The 23,885-nt window shown below is 38.9% G+C and overlaps 1 protein-coding gene across 1 annotated transcript in view; it reads left to right on the forward strand.

The window, feature by feature from the left end:
* Positions 1 to 23,885, forward strand: part of Fbn1 (fibrillin 1) — a 228,134-nt gene that overhangs the window by 172,645 nt on the left and 31,604 nt on the right. The window contains exons 37-49 of the mRNA XM_047539691.1: positions 189 to 311; positions 613 to 777; positions 2,907 to 2,975; positions 3,072 to 3,197; positions 4,374 to 4,496; positions 5,121 to 5,279; positions 8,304 to 8,375; positions 11,796 to 11,921; positions 15,593 to 15,715; positions 19,558 to 19,683; positions 21,377 to 21,493; positions 22,287 to 22,415; positions 23,225 to 23,344. Of these exons, the coding sequence (XP_047395647.1) occupies positions 189 to 311; positions 613 to 777; positions 2,907 to 2,975; positions 3,072 to 3,197; positions 4,374 to 4,496; positions 5,121 to 5,279; positions 8,304 to 8,375; positions 11,796 to 11,921; positions 15,593 to 15,715; positions 19,558 to 19,683; positions 21,377 to 21,493; positions 22,287 to 22,415; positions 23,225 to 23,344 (1,578 nt within the window). The remainder of the gene's footprint in view (positions 1 to 188; positions 312 to 612; positions 778 to 2,906; positions 2,976 to 3,071; positions 3,198 to 4,373; positions 4,497 to 5,120; positions 5,280 to 8,303; positions 8,376 to 11,795; positions 11,922 to 15,592; positions 15,716 to 19,557; positions 19,684 to 21,376; positions 21,494 to 22,286; positions 22,416 to 23,224; positions 23,345 to 23,885) is intronic.

Raw genomic sequence — 23,885 nt, forward strand, 5'->3', positions numbered from 1 at the left:
AGACTATGACACATTCCTTCCTGAGGGATTTTATTTCAGAAGTGGTAGATGACATTTCTAGGTGTAATTATAACTAGTGATTCTTAAAAGTTCTTGTTGGGAGACCTAGACTGGGTACTATGGTTTATGGTGATGTTAGTCCCACATTGACTCACATGCTAATTCTGACCCTGGCTAATTGGTTTTAGATGTTAATGAGTGTCTGGATCCAACCACGTGTATCAGTGGGAACTGTGTCAACACTCCAGGCAGCTATATCTGTGACTGTCCACCTGATTTTGAGCTGAATCCAACTCGAGTTGGCTGTGTTGGTAAGATCTTAAAAACTTTTCAGAGATGCATACTGTTTATTATGTTTAACCCAGCAATGAACATTCTATTTTCAAAATTTGCAAAAGTAATAATATAGAAATTTCACCATTTCCAAACTCTGGTTTATATCTTCAGGTACCTTTTCTAAAGGAAAATTCCCATTATCTATTCTTGAACAAGTTTTAGTTTCTTAGTAAAAGGAAATCATGATTTTTCAACAGTTTTGGAAATGAGTTTAAATTTTCTACCCTGGAGAAGAAAGAATCTGCCTGACACTTTTTTGGTTTATATGGTAAATAGATACCCGCTCTGGAAACTGCTATTTGGATATCCGGCCTCGGGGAGACAATGGAGATACAGCCTGTAGCAATGAAATCGGAGTTGGTGTTTCTAAGGCTTCCTGCTGCTGTTCTCTGGGTAGAGCCTGGGGTACGCCCTGTGAGCTGTGCCCTCCTGTGAACACAAGTAAGTGGCCATCCTCCTGTTCTTATTATTCCAACTCGAGCCAGTTTTCCTTTCTAGACCCACGAAAGAGAGCCCACCCACCACGGGAGGGCGCACCTGTGGTCTCCGTGCCTCCATCAGGAAAGGGAGATCATGTTCTTGACCCAGGAGGGACCTCATTCCCTACCTCATTCCCTCCCTGGCTTTCTGAAATCACATGTATCATGTGCATAAGGGTAAGTATGTATACATTCCTATTCTAATTCTGATACAGATTCTAAAGGTGGGTGAACCTTTAATCCAAGGCTCAAATTAAAATTGCACAGTTATCTGTCCCCTTTTCCTATTCAGAATAGATGAATGCCTATTCAGAATAGATGAATGGAGGAATTAATGGACACTGTAGAAAGTTGCTTTTGGAAACTAGGAGAATTAATATTGCCATCTGTAGAAACTCCCTACTTGGGAGTCAGAAAATGCCCCCTTGGGCTTTCACTAAAAGTTCAGGTGCAACAGGGAGCTTCGAACTTCTCTCTGTTGAGAACAGGCAGAAAGCATGCTTTAAGATTTTCCAGGTGAGGTTACTCTACCCTATTGCTTGCCTTCCAGGGACACCATCAGTTGGGTGGTTTGGGAAACTCTGGAATGGACTCAGAGTATCCCTGGGCAAAAGAGAAGTAATCAGTAATCAGTTAAGCAATTATGGAAGATTATTCCATTCTTAGGGTATGACTTGGAAAGGAAGCTTTAGAATGTGATTTTTTAAAAGATAAATAATACATCTCCTTAAAAAAAAAGGACTTCCTATATTTCTAGGTGGGTCCTGCATTACAGTTCAGTCAGATGCTGCTTTTTTGGCAAAAGTCATGGAGCGTATTGTAGGAGGCATTGATTTTGTCCTTGCAGAATGATCATTTATTCACATCTCCTAAAAATATTTGTCAAATACCTGCAGTGCCTACTTTGAATGTTTGAAGATGAATTAGACTAGATCCTACCCTCCAGGAGCATGCAGCCTAGTAAGCAAAATATGACCCAAACATCAGAGCTGTAGTCCTACATAGGCCTCAAAAATAGAAGAAAGAAGATCAGACATGGTCGGTGATTTGCCAAAGAGCGCACCAAGTTCAAATTAGGACTCTTAACATTTGCTGCCATGTAACCTTGGGAGTTACTTAGCATCATTGAATGTCTCCTAGGGTAAAGTCCCCGCCATGGGGCGGGCCCAGGGCTTGGCAGGCACTGCCTTCCCTCTTCTGTTCAGAGAGGTGGATCAGTTTGGGTTGGAAAAGGGGACAGATAACTGTGCAATTTTAAATTGAGCCTTGGATTAAAGGTTCACCCACCTTTAGAATCTGTATCAAAATTAGAATGGGAATGTATACATACTTACCCTTATGCACATGATACCTGTGATTTCAGAAAGCCAGGACAGGCATGATCAGATTTGGGAGAGCCAGCATGATTGTAAAAAGATGATGCTGCAGATTAGGGTCACTCTTATTCACATGTTCCTGTGTGGGTCACAGTGTCAGTGCATGGCACTGAAATGAATGTTTCTGTGTGGAAAACTTGGATGAATAGATGAATGGAGGAATTAATTGACACTGTAGAAAGTTGCTTTTGGAAACTAGGAGAATTAATATTGCCATCTGTAGAAACAGAGGGGTAAGAAAGAGCTCTAGGTACAGAGGAGGGCGGTGGGATGTGAACCCAAAGAGGCACTTTTACCTAAGTTCTGTTTGGAAAAGGTTTTGGAGACAGGCTGATGAACACTCCTAAGGGGGAGCTGTGATTCCCGGGGAGAAAAGCTGAGTAGAACATACAAATGGAGAGAGAACTTATTGGAAAATTAAAAAGGAAAGAGTATATTTTAAAAGAAATAGTGATGGAGATAAGGAACAAAATAGTTCATAAGAACATAAGGACCTAAGTCATTGGAGGGTCCCAAGACTGAGGACAGTGGTGAACACCCTTACAAAATGACCAGTGTGCGCTAAGATGTCCACTTACTTCAGCTGGATGGAGTGAGGGCCTGAGATTCCTGAGAGTGAATATTTTAGCTGGATATGTCAGCATTTCTCTTAAGAATAATATTCTTAGAAATTTTAGATTTGAAAGAACTCACTTCAGATTTTTTGTTTCAATAGCTGAGTACAAAATTCTTTGTCCTGGAGGAGAAGGATTCCGCCCAAACCCTATCACTGTGATATTGGAAGGTAATTATTTTTACTTCATCCTAAAGTGTGTACATTTTGAATTTCCTTGGATATATTTACAATGCTGAAGAAATGCTTTTGTTTTCATTTTGATAGACATTGATGAGTGCCAGGAGCTGCCAGGGCTGTGCCAAGGGGGAAAGTGTATCAACACCTTTGGTAGTTTCCAGTGCCGCTGTCCAACCGGCTACTACCTGAATGAGGACACCCGAGTGTGTGATGGTAAGTGGCCCCCTAGGATGATACAGTCTTTCAAATAGTGAGAACTGGCCTGAATCAGAGTACAGCTAACCAGGAACTGAGGACTTATCTATGTAGCACAGTGGTCTAATCATGAACATAACCAAGTAAATATGCCACACAGGTGGCCATTTGCTCTAATGTTACTGAAATGATGTCATTTTCAGTTAAGTCCTAAGTCTTCTTTTCCTGAGAAAAGTGAAGTTTTATTATGCTGGGCCATAGTCCCACTTATGCCTACAAAACAGTTATCGATGCTCCTCAGCAAAGCTACTCTAATAAGAGTAGTGCAGGCCCCATTCAGTAACCAGCGTGTTCAGGGCTCCTCTGCTTCTTACAATCTGTACTAGTGCACTCGGATGAGCTTCTTTCAGAAACTTTTGACTTTCTGATACAACTGACAGCTCTGTGTCCCTCTTTACCTCCGTTACTGTCAAGATGGAGAATTTTGACCATTTGGGGGTTTCGGAGGATTGGACCAGGGCAGGAGAGGTGGTTTTTATTTAGATGCAAAAGTCACATGACTAGTTAGGGAAGAGAATTCCTTGTGTTCTGTGTAAGAAATGTTCCCCTGGCTCTCCCAAAATCTTAAGTGACACAGACAATGACAAAAACTTAAATTTAAGTTGAGCTTCCAGTTCATAAGACACAGTTCTCAGACTCATGGAGTTAACAAAGATCAAATCAGTCCCTTTTTTTGAAAATGAGAAAGGGGGCAAAGTACCTGCTTCCATGTTCCCTTACCAGTATCGATTCCTGAAGCCAGCTGTTGATGGCTTCAAGATACATTATATTCTTCTATAGATTTTGTCAAGTATATTTTATGAAGTATACCATTGTCTTTCTGAAGGATATTTGAGAATTGGAATTTCTACATGATTCCATCTCTGCATGCCTTTGAAGATGTTACGGACTCATCTATTAGGAATTCTTATCAGAAGGCAGGAGTACCTTTCTAAAATCTTCTTTCCTGAAAATGCATGTATTTGTATAGATGAAGGACCCTGGTGAACTAAACTCCTGCTTTTCACATCTGGCTTGTAAAGTACCCTGTGGATTTTCTCCTTTGTTGTCAACATTTGTGTTAAGACTAAGGACTAGGCCACTCCAAAGAGTGATGTTTTCATATTCACCTACCACTTTCTCTTTGGATTCTAGATGTGAATGAATGTGAAACTCCTGGAATCTGTGGCCCAGGGACATGTTACAACACCGTTGGCAACTACACCTGTATTTGTCCTCCAGACTACATGCAAGTGAATGGGGGAAATAATTGCATGGGTAAGTCAAAGCATTTCTTGGTTAGGCATCTTTGGTTCTCGTGTACAAAGCCCATCAATATTAGTCCTAAGTGCTAGACCGAGTGTTGGCATCCTCACTGCCTGACTGAGAACCTCCTCCTCTGTAGACCATGAACTTGGTATTTTTCACCACCTTGTGTGGGTGGTTGAGAGTTTTCTTTTAAGTGTAATGTTGGAAAATCCCAAACAACAGTTGAATAGTACTTCTTTTGTTTGACTTTTGGGTGTATCTTTATACAATTATATTTACAGCACTGACCTACAGTATTAAAACACCATGAGTCGGAAATGAGAAACTTACTGCCAAATAGCAGTGGAGAATTGTTACTAGGAGACAGGGTGGAGAGTCATGTAAAGTTTATTAATGCTACAGCCACATAATGACTTAGTTCTGTGGCATAAAATACCAGGGACTACATTCCTCAAAGTCCTTTTCTTGTACAGTATTGATAACTAAAAAGTTGTGTCTGAGTAGGTTTTTCCTGCTCTTATTAAAGTCAGCTTACAGTACAACTCAAAAGAGCTTTCTCTTTGAGTATCCCCTTAAAATTTGTTGTGCTTTCCCAGTGGAATCTCCAATCCTTTTTTTCCCTCTTTCTTCTAGATATGAGAAGAAGTTTGTGCTACAGAAACTATTATGCTGACAACCAGACCTGTGATGGAGAACTCTTGTTCAATATGACCAAGAAAATGTGCTGCTGCTCTTACAACATTGGCCGAGCCTGGAATAAGCCCTGTGAACAGTGTCCCATCCCAAGCACAGGTGAATTTTAGCTTCACTATTACTAAAAATATTGGTTGATCGATCACCCATGAATTGTTAGGGGAAATTAGTTTCAGCAAAGAAAGAAAAGTGCGCATACTCATTTTCATAAGAAAAACATTGGTTCACAAAGGCAAATATCTAATTCATAGTTGACCTTGGTTCATCCAGCTGAACCTAATCACAGAATATACTTACTAATGTATACCCTAACTCATAACCAGAATTGTCAACTCAGCATATCACAAAATTATAAACAATGTTGTCATCGTTTCAGAGTTCACTATATAATTAAAAGACCGGAAACAGGCAACCAATATGATAAATAAACAAATCATAACTCTTGTTTTTACATAATACTCAAAACTAATCTCGTTCCCAAAAGAATTAAGACAAGTCTACAAAGATGTAATTGTAAAATAAGTAATAACTGTCAGGCAAATGACAAAGAAGAGTAAGAAAATTACACAAGGAGCAAGGCTGATACACAACATCCAAACCGGGAATTCTGACATAATTGCCAGAGACGAGCAATGACTTCGGCTCCAAACTTTCTAGCAGCTCATTTGAAAAAGGAAGCATGATGAAGTATAAAATCCTCAATAACCATAAAGCTAATTAAACACTGAAAGAAAGTACATCTTTTCTTGATATTGAGATGAGAGAAATTTCTTGTAACATTTTTCATAAAGGAAAAAAATTTTGTCATTCATTTTTTAAAAGACTTAAATGATATGCTTTCAATAAATGTAAACAATTTGGTGCAGTGTTCCTATATCATATGATATATGTTATGCATCAAAGATATGATGGAATTATTTGCCAATATTATGATTTGCATTAAATTAAATTATGCAGATATTGATTAAGGTATTCTGTAGTACCTACTCCACTCCACACAGTGATATGTAAAATATTAAAGCCATTGTTGGACTCCATGTGACCATTTATGCATCAGAACTCTTGTTTTTACATAATATTCAAAACTAATTCTTTTTTAGTAAAATATACCATGGTATCCATCGTTTGCTCCAGAAATAATGTAATGACCACTTAGAATTGTGATTTACCTCTATCCCTCAAAATGTTTCTGAAGCAGGGTTGGCAAACTAAACCTTATGGGCCAAATCCAATCCACCACCTGTTTTTGAATGGCCCACAAACTAAGAATGATTTTTACATTTTAAATAGGTGGAAAAAAACACAAGAATAATATTTCATGCCACTTGCAATTTACATGAACTTCAAAATTTTGTGCCCATTAACAAAATTTTATTAAAACACAACACATTAATTTATTGACCCATTATCTACAGCTGCTTTCATGGCAGAGTTAAAAAGTTTTGACAGAGACTGTACAGCTTGCAAAACCTAAAATATTTACTCTGGCCCTTAAAGAAAAAGTTTGCTGATCCTAACTGAACAGTGGTCTTCAGGATCATACAGTCTTAAAAAATCTGGAGGGTATACATACTTGGTATGTGTGTTTATATAAAGGTATATGTGTATATGTATTTTTTTTCAGTTATCTTGAAAATTGCACTTGCTTTTTGAGAACTGTTCCAATATAAAATATACATAAAATAAATTTTTAAAGAGATCAGATTTTCCAAAGATAGAAATCCAAGTGTTTTCTGTTTTGTCCTAATAGGTCATTGCAATTCTCTTGGAGATCCACTTTAGAAACCCTTGATATAGACTAATATTTACTTTCAAAAATGACTGTCTGAGTTTTAAGAACCTATATAAGCTTAATTTAAAATGCAGGATAAATACTGACCAAGTCTAGTTTTAGCTTTTCACTAGCTGTGAAATTTGCACATATTTTAGGAGTTTTTGTAATTTCTCAGGATGACAACTGCCAGCTGTTGTGACCCTTGCTGTAAGTGGACCCTCATAGACTAAGGACATAAAGCACTAGGGGAAGAGCATGCCGTATTTTAGGGTCTTAAAAACCATTTTAGAGATATGGTCTCACTGTACTGCCCAAGCTGGCCTTGAACTCCTGGCATCAAACAGTCCTTTGCCTCAGTCTCCCAAGTACCTGGGATTGTCATGTGCCACCATGCCTGGCTCAGGCTATATTCTAACTCAAAAAATTTCCAGAAAGCTTTTGCTAAGTTTCACTAGACATGACCAGTAAGACAATGGCCATCTTGAACTTAGACTGATACCATACCTTCTCCGTAGTCATTAGCTGGAGTTACAAAACCTCAAAGTTAGAGTGGATCACCAATGGTATTTAGTTCATCTTTTTTTTAAACATTTTTTTGGTAAATAGACACAATGCCTTTATTTTTATTTATTTATTTATTTTTATGTGGTGCTGAGGACTGAATCTAGTGCCTCACACGTGCCAGGCAAGCACTGTACCACTGAGCCACAACCCCAACCCTTAGTTTATCTTTTATTGCCAACTTTGTTAAATCCAGGTGAGAGAGAGAACAGGAGCACATGAATGCCATTGCCAGTGAAACCCAGTCCAAAAACCAAAGTAATGATGAGGTTGGTTGATTGATCTGACTTGGCCATTAATAGATCTGATGTCGAGAACTTGCCATAATCTCCCCACAAGCTACTGAGAAAATTACTTCTGTAAGCATTCCTTGGACCCTATTTAGATCCCTCATTACAGAATGGAGAGAGGTACTCTTGTGAGTCTCTGGGTTCAGAGCTGAACAGTATGAAAATTGAAACCTAAAGTCCTAGAGGCAGCTCAGAGGAACCTGTGGCAAGCAATGTGGAGACCTCTACTACTCCCTCGTTATCAGTCCACATGATACCATTTTTCTTCAACCTTTGTCTGATAGACAGGGTTACATCTCTTGGAATTTTCAAGTTTACTTTTTATTTTCAAAAGATAGACACCTTTTCATATTGTAATATTGTTTAAAAGTAATTTCTTCTACACTAAACCTTTTGAAAACAAAAGAAATTTCTTTTTTTTTTTTTCAAAAGAAATTTCTTTCAGTCAGTTCTTGCTCTTTACTGATCCCCACACCTCGTGTTGTTTAATTTTTGCAGATGAATTTGCTACACTCTGTGGAAGCCAAAGACCAGGCTTTGTCATTGACATTTACACCGGCTTACCCGTTGGTGAGTTAGGAGGCGATGTGCATGTGAGCATTGATTGTCAGGACTTTCCATTTTTACCTTTGTGTTAGAAAAGGGAATTATTTTCTGTTTGCTTTATCTCTTAGAAGAAAAAATGGTGAAACCATCCCTCTAGCTTTATTGAAACATGGATTCTCAGTTTGAAATAAGCTATGCAAACAGCCCATGTTGCTCCACCTAATTGGCAGCAGCATTTGTTGCTCATGATTAAGGGGACTGGAAAGCTTTTCACGAAATTACAGTCAAGCTTAGTTAAACCAACCCTAGGCATCAACAAAGAGAGAGATTCTGGGAGTAGGGCCAGTTGACGTTTGATTTGACTATAATTCCCAGTCCTTCCTTCTGACTAAGATGAGTTTATGTGAATTTTTCACACCAATCCTTACATGTAAGTTGTTCGTATAAAGTCCTTCTTTGTGGATCAATTTTATCTCATGGGCTCTGTGGGTCACCTGCTTGGGGAATTTCAGATGTGAAATAAAAGTCTTCTCCATATGAGACCTTGTCTGGTAACTGGAGCAGAGACCACTACCATAGTAGAGATGCTTATGCAAGATTCAGAAGTATTGCACAGCGTTCAGCCAATGTAGGCAGTGCCCTTGTGGTTTAAACCAAATGACATTAAAGTGATGGAAAGCTGTTGCACTCTCGAGTTTTTCCTTGATGTGATTTATATGTATCCTTAGATGCCCTCCCAAGTCTGAACTGTTGTGTCTATTAGCAAAGATCACCACTTGCTTTGTTCCACCGTATTCCTAATAAGTAAACTCAAATCCACATCAGCCTTTCCAGTGACCTTGTTTAAGCAAACAAGGATCTGGTCCAGCAATCAGCCTGGCTTCCTTAGTGCCAAATCCATATGGCTCCACAGTCTAGTCAACGTCCAAAGAAACTTCATGGTTTGGAAAGAAAAACGACTAAATGACATTGGCATGAGACACCTGGCCCTAGCTACTTTGTTTTTCCCCTTCCCAAAACAGATCTTTTAATCTCCTTAGAATCTGTGATCAGCAGATAAGTGGTCTTTGGTAGTAATGGTTTTCCATGGGCAGACTAGGCATTTACTCTAGCAAGACCTGCCCTCCAGGATGGGCAGGAAGCAGACTTGAAATGGCATTAGCCTTGTCCACTAGGAGAACTGGAAAGGCCTCAAACACCATCCAGTTCAAATGTCTTGCTTTACAGTTAAGGACACAGAGGCCCAGAGAGGGGAATGGACTCATCCAAGGCCACCTAGCTAATTAATAACAGAGCTGGGGCCTGAACCCAGCCCTGACTCATGGCTTTCTTTGCCTCTAGCTCTCAAAAACTGGAAACATGATAGTTAGCAATATACTTATTGTTACCAAATTCCACCATGACGAAATATTTAGATGACTGAAAAACTTTGTTTTATTTAAGCTTTATATTTTCTTTCTGAAAAGTTTTAAGATTGTTGGCATATAGAGTCCATTCATATGAGACTAAAACCATAGTATGTTTATTAATCTTGTCTTAAAATATAAACTTCTCTAAGTTGAAGTTCAAATAAAATCCAGACAGGAAAAGAAAGCAGAATTTTTAATATATCTTTTTGCTGTTTTATGCCTAGCAATGGCTAGAGATTTGACTCAGCCTGTTATTGTTAATCTTGGTAATAATATATCACTTATGTTTAAACAAATGAACATGAATATAATATTTCATGTTTTAATCTGCACTAACAGAATGGCTTCTACTTGTTGACCTTTTTTGTTTTCGTGAGATAATACACAGTTATGATTTTATTTCTCATAGATGTTTAACAACATGAATGAGAAAAGTGTGAAAAACCTGAAAACACGAGTGCCTGTTTTCAAAATAGCAATGTTTTGAGACTACCCTTTGAGATTCGAAGCTTTTTTTCCCCATAAAGTAGATCAATTTGCTTTCAAACAAAATTAAGCCCTTTGAAAAAGGATCTTAAATCTACCTGTAGCCTGTGAAATTTCTCTTTTAAAACAGGTTGGTTTTGGAATGTGATCCTTCTGAATCTGCAGCAGCTCTTCTGAGCTCTATGAGCATCTTCCTACAACTTATGCAAAGTACCTTTCAGAGGCTCCTGACTATAATAAGTAAATCAAGAGACTTAACAATAGTATTGGAAGCCTAGTAATGGGTGACTTGTATCCTAAACATAGCTTTATATACACTCCAGTGGAAGTGTTCTGTCACACTGTCAAGGGAATGCTAGAGAGGTCATCCAGGGGAGAGAAATCACTTTAAAAACATTCTGGGAAGAGTGCAGGATGGTGATATGGAGAAGCATAAAGGAGCAGGAGTGCCTGTTAGCAGGCTCCTAGCATCAAATCCTGACTGTCTCTCATTGGCTGTGTACTCTTTGGCTGGTTACCGCCTCTGATTGGGCCTCACTTGCATCATCTGCATAGTGAAGACAGTCATAGGACCTAAACACCATTTCACAGGGTTGGCTGTACTGAGTCAGTGAATAGATACAGGTCAACTGCTTGAGAAATATACTAGCCATGCAGCCAGAGACTATAAATGCTGTTGCTATTATTATTACTATTTTGACTGTTATTCCAGCAGACACTTACATGACTGGAGTTCAGAGCAGGTAGGAAGAGAGGGGGCAAGCCAGGCTGGTGAGCAGGCTCTGAGACTTGCTCACAGGTAGCCCTTCATAACTTCAGATACTGATGGAAGCCAGGATCCTGGTTCTACTCTCATTCCTGCCTTGGTTCTGTTTTAATGTTCACCAAACCATTTCCAGACACTGGTTCTTAATATAACAAATTTGAATTAGCCACTTACCATTTGTCAGAGTGCTACAGACAAGTAGAGCCATCCCAGCCCCCAACCTCAGGAAGTACACAGTCTGCAGTGATATCCTTCCTTGGTGCTGACCCCCGTCTTCACGTTCACCTCTAGCCCAGCTTATAGCCCCACATCTCATTTACCTCCTTTCTACAGCCACATGAAGGAGGAAGGGGAATTTGAAGTAGAACTTGAAAAATGGAACTTCTCCATGACAATGGACTTCTCTTCTGTTCCTCAAGTCATCTTTCCATTTTTGCCAAACACCACTGCACACTTGGAGGCAAGAGACCATTTCCTCTCGACAGTCACTTTTATCCTATTCATCTGGTGTATCCACAGTGCCCAGTGGATACAAAGATGGTACCTGTGCAAAGTTAGTGTTCTGAAACAAAGTCTAAAAGACAGGCATTAAATCATATAGACACAGAGTGTTTGGAAAGTGGTCTAGTTATTTCAATTTGCTATTCACTGATTTCTCCTCCTCTCATCATACACACACGCGCGCGCACACACACACACACGCACATACCCTTTCAGTCCTCTCTTTCCCTGCACAGGGATCACATGTTGCACAGTCACTCACAAGCTTCTCTCTATTTCTAGATATTGATGAATGCCGGGAGATCCCAGGAGTCTGTGAAAATGGAGTGTGCATTAACATGGTTGGCAGCTTCAGGTGTGAATGTCCAGTGGGGTTCTTCTATAATGACAAGTTGTTGGTTTGTGAAGGTAAGTGGCATTATAACTGTGTCACATCCAGAAATGAGCCAGCTGGTGAGCTGCTTAAACACAGGCTCACCAAACTTCACAACTTGAATTTTCAGAAGATTTCAAACTCTGGGTATAGTGAAGGGCATGGTGTGGAACAACTTGAAGTTTCATGCAAAAACCTCACTAACTCCCAGTGGAAAAGCCAGGATGTGCATTCCGCAGCCCCCTCCCCCAAGACACAATGTATTGGATTTCCTGACTGATATGAAAAATCTTTTGAGTTCCTGGGTGTGTCACATAGATTGCTTTTGTTTCACGTTGCTTGAAAGTAAACATCAGTGGACAGTCATCTTTAGTTGAATCTTAAAGTCTGTTCTCTTCCAAATGGAGACTTTGCTACTCCCAAGTGAAAACAAGGTTAGTGCAAATATTCCAAATGCATGAGAGAATTCCAAATGGCAAGGACAGCAAATTTGATTTTATATGAAAAAATGTTGGCATGAATGCAAAAGGTACTTTTTTTCCATTTTCAAATTACGTTCTATTGCCATATATATATATGTACACACACACACACACACACACACACACACACAATGAGTCTGAGCATTCCTTATAGCACTTCATATTTTTCCTACATCTGGGGAAGATAGCATTCTTTTATATTTCAATAATAGGAACATTACTGGATATTAAATATGTTATGTGCCCTAGGATAACTGGAATAATTTTCTATTTAATACTTGAACTTTGGGGCTCTAGTAGAGTATTATGCATTATAGAAAAGGTTATTGCCCCCTTAGAGCATGTATTATAGCACGTGTCAACATTTTAATGTTTTTAAAAAACACTTGGTTTTCTAACCTGGGGACAGTTTATATACCACAAGGAAAGTTCTAGTTTGTTAGTGACCATACTGTTAAGTTCACTTACCAGGCTTTCAATTGCTGTAAGTTTGCACATGTCATTTCCCTGCCTGCTGTGGTGGTTGTTGGAATGGGGTGTCAGCCATTCAGAACCCCTCTAAAGAGATAACCAATGCAGACGTTGGTCCCAGTCCCCAGCTTCTAGAAGCCATTAAAGACCAGGTTCCTAGAGAGGAAATGCAGACATAGGAGAGGAGAAAGGAGGCTGTGGTGATGATCTTATAGAGCTGGAGGTGGCCATCTTCCTCATATTCATACTCTTTCTCCCCTGGTACCTACTCGACCACGATACCTGCCCCTTCTCATGTTATTTCCCCTTCTCTTCCATTCAGAGGTCTCTTGGATGATTATCCAGGTACCTCTTCACTATTTATATTGCTAAAGCAGCAGCCGTTGGCCAGAACCCATAGGCAAGGCCACCCATAACCACCACATCAACCTAGACCTTGCATCATACATGAGTTGCCACCCATGACCAGCATGTCAACCTAAACATTGCATCATACATGAGTTGCTAACATGTAGCCATACCAGTGTAAGGCACCTTGCTGTCAGGGTGGCATTTAGTGGTCATTGAGCTGACTGAGGGCTCCAATTTTTGGTTTCCATTTCACAGACTGTTCATCTTCAGTGTGAAAAGTTAATCAGGCTCAGCTGCTTCCCAACACACTCTTAGCTCTCCAAATCGGAAAATGAAAGTTGATTTAATTCATGCCTCGGTAGCACTGAAACTGGAATGGATTCTGGAAGTGGTTTAAGGAGCTTCCATATGTCTGCTCTCCCCAAGTATGTGTTTGATCAGATGTTAGGCTGATGCATCACAGAAGTGCTTGTCCGTGACACTGTTTGCCTTCTCCAATGGCACTATCTGCCCTCTGTTTTGGGTTAAGATCGGGGCAGATCTAGTGAGTAAGGTAGTGCTGGGTCCATCACAACAAGGCAGCATACTTCTGCTCTGTCTGTTGCATGCAGAGGCACAATCCCTCCACCTTGAACAGAATCTCCCACTCACTGAAACTCATGCTCATGGTCCTGAGGTTCTCCTACCACAGAAACACATAACTGAGAGGCATTTGCTGATGCATTCATCACACCCTTGTGGGACTTCTTTGGCTGAGTCAGCTTCTGTGTGAAAACTCAAAACCGGTGCTGAGGGCTTCTCACCAATTTCCAGGCTATTCTCTTTACTGAATGTAGGTAATTAGACCAGTCTGTTGAGCAGGAGAAAGGGGAGCATGTATTTTGCCCCATGGTATAGCCTGAGTTGTACAGTAACTTTTGTGATGCCATGAATTTGAAATAGATCAGGTATATGATTTTTGTGGTTTTGGGTTTTTTTATTTTGTTTTGTTTTTTGTTTTTTTAAAGCAGGCAAACAACCCCTGAGCAAAGTCAAAGCTCTGGAGTGCATGATATCCATTTTTTCTTTGCTTTGATATTAAGAGTTGAATTGTTCTCGGTAGTTTTATGTACAATCTCCCATGTTTGCTTTCCTCAATTGGACTGCCTTGTGGCAATAATTTAAGCAGCAGTCTCTGTAACTCTGCAGCTTGAAGACTAGAAGCACCCCAGTCACCTGGGCACTTACTAGAAATACAGACTCCGGGGCCATTCCCCAGATGTGTTGAGTTAGAATCTGCTTTTTAACAAGATCCCAAGTAATTCATATGGACATTGAAGTTTGAAATGCTCTACAGATCTTACCGACTTCCAGACAAAAGCAGCCCTATTGAATCATAAAATTTTGGGGATCATTAGCCTATACCCATATCAAGTCCTGGTCAAGAAGCTGAGTTTCATGACTTTGCTTTTTGTTTGTTTTGTTTTGTTTGTGCTGGGGATTGAGCCCAGGGCCTGTGTATGCTAGGCAGGCATGCCATCATTGAGCTGTATCCCTAGCCCCAAATGACTTTTTTGTTTTAAAGATAGATATGAGCATCATCAGAGTCCATATGTAATTACTATCAAGGACTTGCATGTATGAATGACAATATTGAAGTAGAAAAGCTCTGGAGCTTTTAGATAATAGGTTTTTAGTCTTCTCTTTTTTTAAAGTAAACTTTATTCTCTAGGGCTGTTTTAGGTTCACAATAAAATTGGGAGTAAGGTACAGAGATTTCCCATATACCCACAACCCTATACTTACATAGCCTTCTCCACTATCAACAACCTCCCTGTATTTGTTATAATCAATAAACCTACACTGACACATCCTCATCACCCAGAACCCATTGTTCACCACCGATATTTAGAGTCTGTGAGTTTGAACACATTTGTAACGCCATGTGTCCATCAGTACAGCATGATAGCGTAGTTTTGCTGCCCTGATTCTTCCCTGTGCTTTGCCTCTTCTTCCCTCTCTCCTCTCTAACCCTTGGCAACCACTTTGTCCTTTTTACTGTCCCCTTTTCTAGAAATGTCTTGTACTTGGAATCATGTAGTATATAGCCTGTTCGGATTGTCTTCTTTCACTTAGTAACATGCATTTAGGTTTCTTCCATAACTTCTCATGGCTTGATAGTTCATTTCTTTTTAGAAATTTAGAATATTCACTTCTATTCTGTTGTCTAGTTGTATCACAGTTTACTTATACATACACCTCAGAAAGGCATTTTGGTTGCTTCCATGTTCTGGCAATTACGAATAAAGCTGCTCCAAACATCCATGTTGTCTTTTCAATAGATCAGATCTAAATAAGAGAGGCTGTCTTGATTTGACACCAGATTCTGTGCTCTTTGGAATTACATTCTCTTCTGCTCGCAGATATTGACGAGTGTCAGAATGGCCCCGTGTGCCAGCGCAGCGCCGAGTGCATCAACACTGCAGGCAGCTACCGCTGCGACTGTAAGCCCGGCTACCGCCTCACGCCCACTGGACAGTGCAACGGTAAGTGGTGCCCACTGGCCACCCGCACCCCCTGCAGCTCATCTCCACAAGCTTCTGATAACTGGTTTTCTTTTGAGATATAAGGCTGAAGAATACATGAGTTATGATTGAGGTAGATAAACTCTAACAAAATGAGAAAAATAGAAGATAGTCAAAATGTCTAAACACTTAGCTTTTTGCCCTCTTTATAGATGAGGTGTTTGTAAAACAAGAAAGAGATCATTTACATAAATACATTTCAGGTTTGCCTATCTGCTGTCCCACGTGCAAACAGCCACCCTCACACATATTCAGTACCGAACCAAATTACTTTTTTTACTTCCATGCTATCCCCCTGAGGGGCAGGGGAGGCTTTCACCATTTCCGCCTCATACCCCAATCTCAACAATAAAAATTCCCTTAAGCTAGACCAGACCAGCCTGAATAGAAGCATTACTTGTCTTCCCAAATAGCTTATAAACAAAAGCACCCACTGAAGGCAGCAAGCATCAGTAGACTTTCACTAGCTGTAAGACACCTACAGTAAACGAGAAACTGTGTTCCCTAGAGGTTAGAGTTTTTCATGGTTCACTTTGTCAAGGATGTGGTAGAAATAAGGACGGGAGCCTTTTCAACTTAAATTGATGAGGTTGTTCAGTATTAGATGATATTTTGTAGCCTGTGGCATGAAACTTAAAACACCGGTGTTTCAAACCAGAAGCGAAATAATGCCTCAGAATGATTTTCTTGTAAGTTTTAAAGTAATTATAAATCATTTTATATTTAGCAAAGAGTTCAGGAAAAAATGTGTTATTCTGCTTACGGATCATTTCTAAGTGAGTTTCCTGGATATTTTATGCATTTGTGAATGAAACAACTCAGGGGAACATGGTCAGATTTTCCTTGGATTTCCTCGCCTGCCAGTGATTAAGTGGTAGGAAGTGCAGTGCTCTCTGTAGGGTATTTTGCATTGTTTTATGAGACCTTGGTGGGAAGCGGGTGTAAGAGCAGAACAAAAAATCACTTTGAGAATCAAGACTTGTTTTGTTGAGTTTAAAGAAACATGTGCAAGTATTTAGCATTTTGTCAACAGAGCTGTTGTTATCCGTATTAAAAATACAGGACAGGAAAAGTAGGGACGTCTCTGATATGAACCACAATACCCCCAGTGAAACTTGGCATTGATACCACTTCCCAGCATTTTACTCTTAATTTATATTCCTTTGGAGCTGGGTGAAATAATTCCAGTCAAAATAAAGAATTGCTGATAATATAGAATGTGCCATTTCACACCTTTTCACACTTGGGCATAAAATGGGACAGAGCTATTTATACATCAAGGTAAGAAAGACATCCAGTCATAGCCTGCTGGGGCTTAAGCCTTTTCACATTTTCTTGAAGAATATTAAAATACATAAAATGCATCTGGTCCTATCAGGATAAGTGTAGTGGGTATTTTTGTAACCCAAAGCTCAATTTCCTTCATTCACTGAAATCCTCTGAAGAAAGGGAATGTATTTGAATTTTGTAACTATTCAGCCTCTAGGGTTGAAGAATTCATTCTGGAAATGTCTTCATTTACATCCTACTTTAAAAACCTTTAAAAAATATTTTGAAATGCTAACCTTTACGTGGCAGTTGTCAGGCATATTGTAAAGTACTCCTCTCAGCCTATGCTTAAAAGGAAAAGAACTAAAACCTTCTCTCCATCATATGATTTTTATTTGAAATTATGAATACATTGATTCTAACGCCAATTCACAACTGACCCTAGCACCTACATTGCTGTTGAGAGAATACCTAGGCATCTCTGCTTAGGATATTAGTCTGACCTCAGAGGTGGATAGCAAATGCAGTCGCCTTCTGAATTGTCTTGTGCAGCTGAAAACTAGAGTTTCTTCCCAGCCACTTCCTTGCGGTCTCCTCTCTCTCTGCTGACTATTTGTTTTTTTTTCCCCCTGGGAGTCTGGTCAAACCTCCCGTTCCAACTTCAAATTGTCTCCTGGGAGTTCAAATTGTTCCAACTTCAAAATGTCTCCTGGGAGTTCAAATCATGGTGCTTGTAGAAACCTAGTTTTCTGGTCTCAAGACAAAGCAAGAACTTAACAAGGGAGTTCTCTAGAATAGTAACTTTTATTTCACCTCGGGATCCTCAAAGTACTCCGTATTTCATTTTCTTTTTCCTTTTTAACTAGAATGAATTAGGGCAATAAAGGAGAGAAAAGCATTCATTGAGCATCCCTTTCTGTGAAGATTCTTGGTGCTCTCTATTTCCTTGAGGGACCCAGACATAAGACAGTTCTGGTCCCCTGCATAATCCCTGATCCAATTCCACCTGAAGGTGATAAAACCCTTCCTCAAGCTTGGCTCCCTTCACTGGACTCGGGACTGAGAATTTATTTCTGCCACTCATCCTGGGAAGCAGTTTTCTCATTTGAAATTCATTTTCTCAAATGAGAGTCATCACAATTTTTTAGCTCGCATTTCTGCACAGGCTAGTTCCTGAGCTGCTCAAACCCAATTTCCTTCTCATAATATCTTTAACCTAATTTGGGACTTTTATACAGAGCTCCATCAACTCTGCTAAGAGTTGCAAAAATGGCAGCCTACACACACCAAGCAGAGGAGATACTGGTCCTGGGACAAGCAAAGTTATTCTGTGTAGCAAAAAGTGTTCATTCCCAGTTGCTGTGTGCTCAGTAGACAGGGCAAGCAAACAGTCTGGATTTTCAACTAAGAGCGGGATGCTGTGTGGTCTACAGTATCTGTGCAGAGATGGTTTCCTTTGCGGTAATAGGAAGATCAGGAAGGCCTAATGCCCTTCAAATTATATTTACTGTAAACATAGAGTCTTGAAAGCTTAAAAAAAATAGAGATGACAAATAGGCATGTAATTATATCACTTGGGAATCAATGCATTAAATTTTATCCCTCAGATAATCAAATTTCAGGAAAGCAACAGAGATTCAGTTGATCGCAAATCTAATTTAGAGCTTAAAGACCAGCAGAAGCAAAGCAAGAGAGCTTTCCTTTGAATAAATATGAATGAAAAGAAAGAGACATGATTAGGATTGTCAAAGGCTTAAAGGGGTCATTGTGAACATGAACACTTGAAAAGATGGAATGAAAGGTTATAGGAGTTAGTCAAAGCAATGGGGACATGGGACAATATGAGTATCCATCAAGAAAAACTGAATTTTAGTATCCAGAATTATTTGATTTTGACATAAATTTCCAAAGAAAGTCAGAACATGTCCATTATTTGCAGCACCAAACCTTAACTAGACAAAATACTTCAATTAATTCCACAGTCTGTGAGGTTACTTAGATAAACAAATGGAAAAGTCTCTCAGGTTCAGTTTTCCCCCCACTTGACTTCTAAGTTTTCTCCTCTTTTAAAACATTTTTTGATTACTACCCTGTTTTTCATTGTTACATATGTTAACATACTCTGAAAGTAAGTTTTAACCCCTTGAGGCAAAAGTAAATATGATGCCAGAATGTATCTGCTTCATGAACTTAGTATAGAGCCAGGATTGATCCTGAGGACAATCCCCAGAAGTAAATTATTCAATTATATTTTCTCTCTCTCTCTCTCTCTCTCTTTTTTTTTTTTTTTTTTTTTTTTTTTTTTGGTACAGGAATTGAACCCAGGGGTGCTTAACTACTGAGTCACATCCCCAGTCCTTTTCATTTTTATTTAGAGACAGGGCTGCTTAGGGCTCACTAAATTACTGAGGCTGGCTTTGAATTTGAGGGCCTCCTGCATCAGCCTCCCCAACCACTGGGATTAAAGGTGAGCACCACCGTGCCCAGCCTAGATTTTGTCTTCTAAGCCTTACTTAAAATACTTTTGTTTGTAGATCGCAATGAATGTCAAGAAATCCCCAACATATGCAGCCATGGACAGTGTATTGACACTGTGGGAAGCTTCTACTGCCTTTGCCATACTGGTTTTAAAACAAATGCAGATCAAACCATGTGTTTGGGTAAGTATATGATTATCATTTCATTTTGTTCATATCTTGTTGGAAATTCATTTGCATCTGAATAAGTATGAAATTGAACCTTAGTCTTTCAATAGTTATTTTGCTATTTACAAAATAAAAGCACAGGCAGGTACAAAGTAGTGATATCCCATTCAACTTTTAACAATCTGAGTATAATAACCCTCTTCCTTGATATTCATTAGGCTATCACATCACAGTTTTAGAAAACTTTTTTTTTTTTTTTTTTTGTGGTATTGGTGATTGAACCCAGGACCTCATGCATGCAAGGCAAAATTCTATCATTGAGCCCCACCCCAACCCTAGAAAAACTTTTGACTAAAGGATAAGTTTTTACATCCTATGAAGGCAAAAAAAAAAAAAAAGTGAAGAATCATCTTTCTAGAGGAAAAAAGGTTAAGATTTTAAATCTCTTCCTTGGTTTCAGTAATGTCAGGATGCTGACCTGGAATAAACTTTCAATATGTAATCAATCAGTTTCTCACCTTCTTCTTTTCTTTTTCTACTTTAAAGTCCTTTTCTACCATTAGTCTTTTGGGGACTTTAAAAACATGAATTAGTTTCACATCTGGAAGAAGAAGAATCAATAGAGCAATGTTTAAACCGCTCACCCTTGGCTATAACTAGTTCATCCATTAGACAGCATTTTTATCAAGTTTCATCTTCTCCAGAGTGATAAGCCATTTCATGTTAAAGAAACATAATCAGCCCTGCCCATCTAACCTTTGCATAGTCGTGAGATGCTCCCCAACCTTTTTTTTCTCCTTGATCCACCTGCACTTTCTGGAATCTCCTAACAAAGAATGTGTCCTAATAAAGAACTTCACCAGCTTAGCTAAAGACGAATCCAGGCAGAGGCTCTTAACTGCTGGCACAGTGGCTTACCTGGAGGCAGACACTGGGTAGAGTCACTTTGGAGGCAGCAATCACTTCCTGATTCAGGATTACAGACAATTTATCTTCATGCCCACAATCTGGTCCTTACTGTAATCCTTACCTTTTGCTATCTTTAGGTGTCGTTTCCAGTCCCCCTCTCTTCCTTCATTCTTACCCCTCCTCACTGTGCTTCACTCTTTCAAGTCAGCAGTAGTAACTTTCTTTTCTTTAATTTATTTTTTTATTTCCTCCTTAACATGACTCCTATGACATGCACCAGCTCTTTTTAAGAAAGATGCTAGCTGCTGTGGTAAGGTGTAAAAACATTTAAGGTGCCAATTATTTTGTTGCTGATTGCAGAGTAATGCCAGGTGAGTCACTGCTTTTTGGTAAATTGGAGTGAGAATCCCAAAAGTTGAAGTTTGCCAGAGGTGGCAACGAATCAAGACCCAGATGCACACAGAATTTTTTCCATTTTTAAGTGAAAATATTTGAGAAAAGTGGCAAGGGTGGAGAATTCTAGAAGTAAATAGAAGAAAATAATTCTCGTCTAGTTCTCATGTCCTCAGCTTGCCTCCTTTCATGTGCCAACCAAGGAAACAATTTACTCCCAAAATTTACTCCAAAACCTGGCCTCTGGTTTCTCAGAGGGAGCTGCCTCTGTTGTGTTGGAGCTGATGCCAACATGGAGTAGCTCTCAGCCTGCGTAGGAGACTCTGTGCACCCCACAGTGCTCTTTAACTGCAGTGACCACGTAACCACTTTTCTCATTAATGATCATGGCCTTTCTTCCTTCTAGACATAAATGAATGTGAAAGAGACGCCTGTGGGAACGGAACTTGCCGCAACACGATTGGTTCCTTCAACTGCCGCTGCAATCACGGCTTCATCCTTTCTCATAACAATGACTGTATAGGTGCGTGTGCAAAATAGCACATTACTGAGAGATGTCAGTTTTATCTGTGTTCTTTGTAATTAGGATCATCATCAGCTGGTTTTTGAAAACATGTACGCATCTTGTGCGTAATAATTGGTTATAGGACTTGTCAAATATAATGTCCTCGTTGAAAGTCAGATATAGTAACTACATCCATTACTTTTACTAAAATGCTTATTAGCAGTTATCATTTTGCATCTACTTTTGTAAATTAAATAAATTTCAAAATAAATGGAATTATGTCTTAAAATATGCAAAAGAATTCTTTATATAGAAATTACACAATTCAGAAATAATGTGGACTTCTCATCTTGATGTTTCACTGCAGCCTCTCTTAAAAGAAGTAAATGACTAAGTGTATAAAATTTCCCTTATAAAGCATGCTAGGGAACAATAATGAACCAAATATTGTATTGAGCTTGAAGCTAATTTTATAGACCTCTACTTATAAGAATATTAAAGAATACTTTCAGCTGTATTGTATAATCGGTTTTACACAATTCAATAAATCAGTTTTAGCTTTTAAAAATAAAATATAAATAAATGTCTGTGTGAAATTAATATAAATTTAAAGTAAAGTGTCCACCTCTAGTATAATAATGTAACCTCGTTTCTCTATCTGAATAGGTGCAAATCAGATCTTCTTTGCAATTTCTTATGTTTGACTGAGTCCACAAAGACCATGGAAATTCAAAATAGATATTGCTGGGATGTTGACTTTTATTTGGAATATATCAAAGGTTTTTGTTGGTGTTTTGTTTACTTTTGGCAGATGTTGATGAATGTGCAACCGGAAATGGGAACCTCTGCAGAAATGGTCAGTGCATCAATACAGTAGGATCCTTCCAGTGTCAGTGCAATGAAGGCTATGAGGTGGCTCCAGATGGGAGGACCTGTGTGGGTGAGTACAAGCTCAAGAAGACCTTGGGAAACAGGCTCTGGAGACCATTCACAGAATCAGGTGGTCTCCATTCTAACCTTTCCTTCTAGAAGCCTGGAGGAAGAATCAGAGTAGAATCATATTAATCAGGCCTGCAAATACTTTTTAAAATACATATATAATTGCTTTTCTTCTTATTCTTAAACATTAAGTCATCATACTTAAAAAAGAAACAATTAAACAGTTGCAATTCTCTCTTATTTTTTTATTCCAAATACTTTTGTAGTGTATTCATACATTTTTTGTTTTGTTTTGTTTTGTTTTTTTGTTTGGTATCAGGGATAGAACCCAGTGGCACTTAACCACCCAACCACCTCCCCAGCCTTTTTATTTTTCATTTCAAGTCAGGGTCTTGCTAATAAGTTGCTTAGGGCCTAGTTTAATTACTGAGGCTGCCTCTGAGCTTATAATCCTTCTGCCTGAGCCTCCCAAGTCACTAGGATTACAGGTGTGCTCTGCTGCACCCGGCTCATATAATCTTTTGTGTGACCTTAAAATCTTCACACTCACTGACTTTTCACATGCTACATTTTCCAAGATATATTTAATTTGTGGTAGGTAGAATAAAATATGGCTGTTATATTGCATACTTTGGAAAGCTGATATGGTTTATTTTTATTGAATTATTTATTTTTCTCTTTGGTAGAATTGTGGACTTAAATTAGTTTTATGTTTGTGTTTTATTTGATTCCAGTTTCTTTGAATTTGAATTGCTTGGTTGAAATCATGCCAGTAAGAAACCTTTCCTTCTTTTTCCCCTTTCTTTGCAGATATCAATGAATGTCTTCTAGAACCTGGAAAATGTGCACCAGGAACCTGTCAAAACTTGGATGGATCCTACAGATGTATTTGCCCCCCTGGGTACAGTCTGCAGAATGACAAGTGTGAAGGTAGGAGGGTAGTCCATGTTTGGAAATAAGGGGCATTTTGGTGTCAGAATTACCATAATCAAAGTTTCTATAATGGGGTTTTCATTTTTAAATACTTTATTTTTTAAAAAATCCAAGGTCAGAGGGTAGATACAGTTTCATCCTTCTGGAGAGACAAGAGTAGCTTATTCTTATACTCATCTCTGATACATTTATTCTTCTCTGTGCACATGGCTGGTCATATGACCCTTATTCTTTTCCACTATACTTTTCTACAGCTTATGAAAATGCTAGGTTACACTGCCAGTGTACCTGAATTATATGTTTTTAAGTGGCAATAGATTAGAAGTAAAAATAGCTCCTGAAACCAGTTAAAATCTTTAAGTGACCACGTTCGAGTTCGAATGAGAGTGGTTATATAATTCCTCTATGTTGTTTAACCTATAGAGCAGTGGAAATGTGTTACTACAAATAAATTCTTGGTAAATCTTGTAGTATTGCATTCCTTTAATCTCAATACATGTCATTTCATTAAGTGAATAGTAATAATTGTCAGAACTTC

This window comes from Sciurus carolinensis, chromosome 2 (genome assembly GCF_902686445.1).
Source record: "Sciurus carolinensis chromosome 2, mSciCar1.2, whole genome shotgun sequence".
NCBI classification, from domain to species: Eukaryota; Metazoa; Chordata; class Mammalia; order Rodentia; family Sciuridae; genus Sciurus; species Sciurus carolinensis.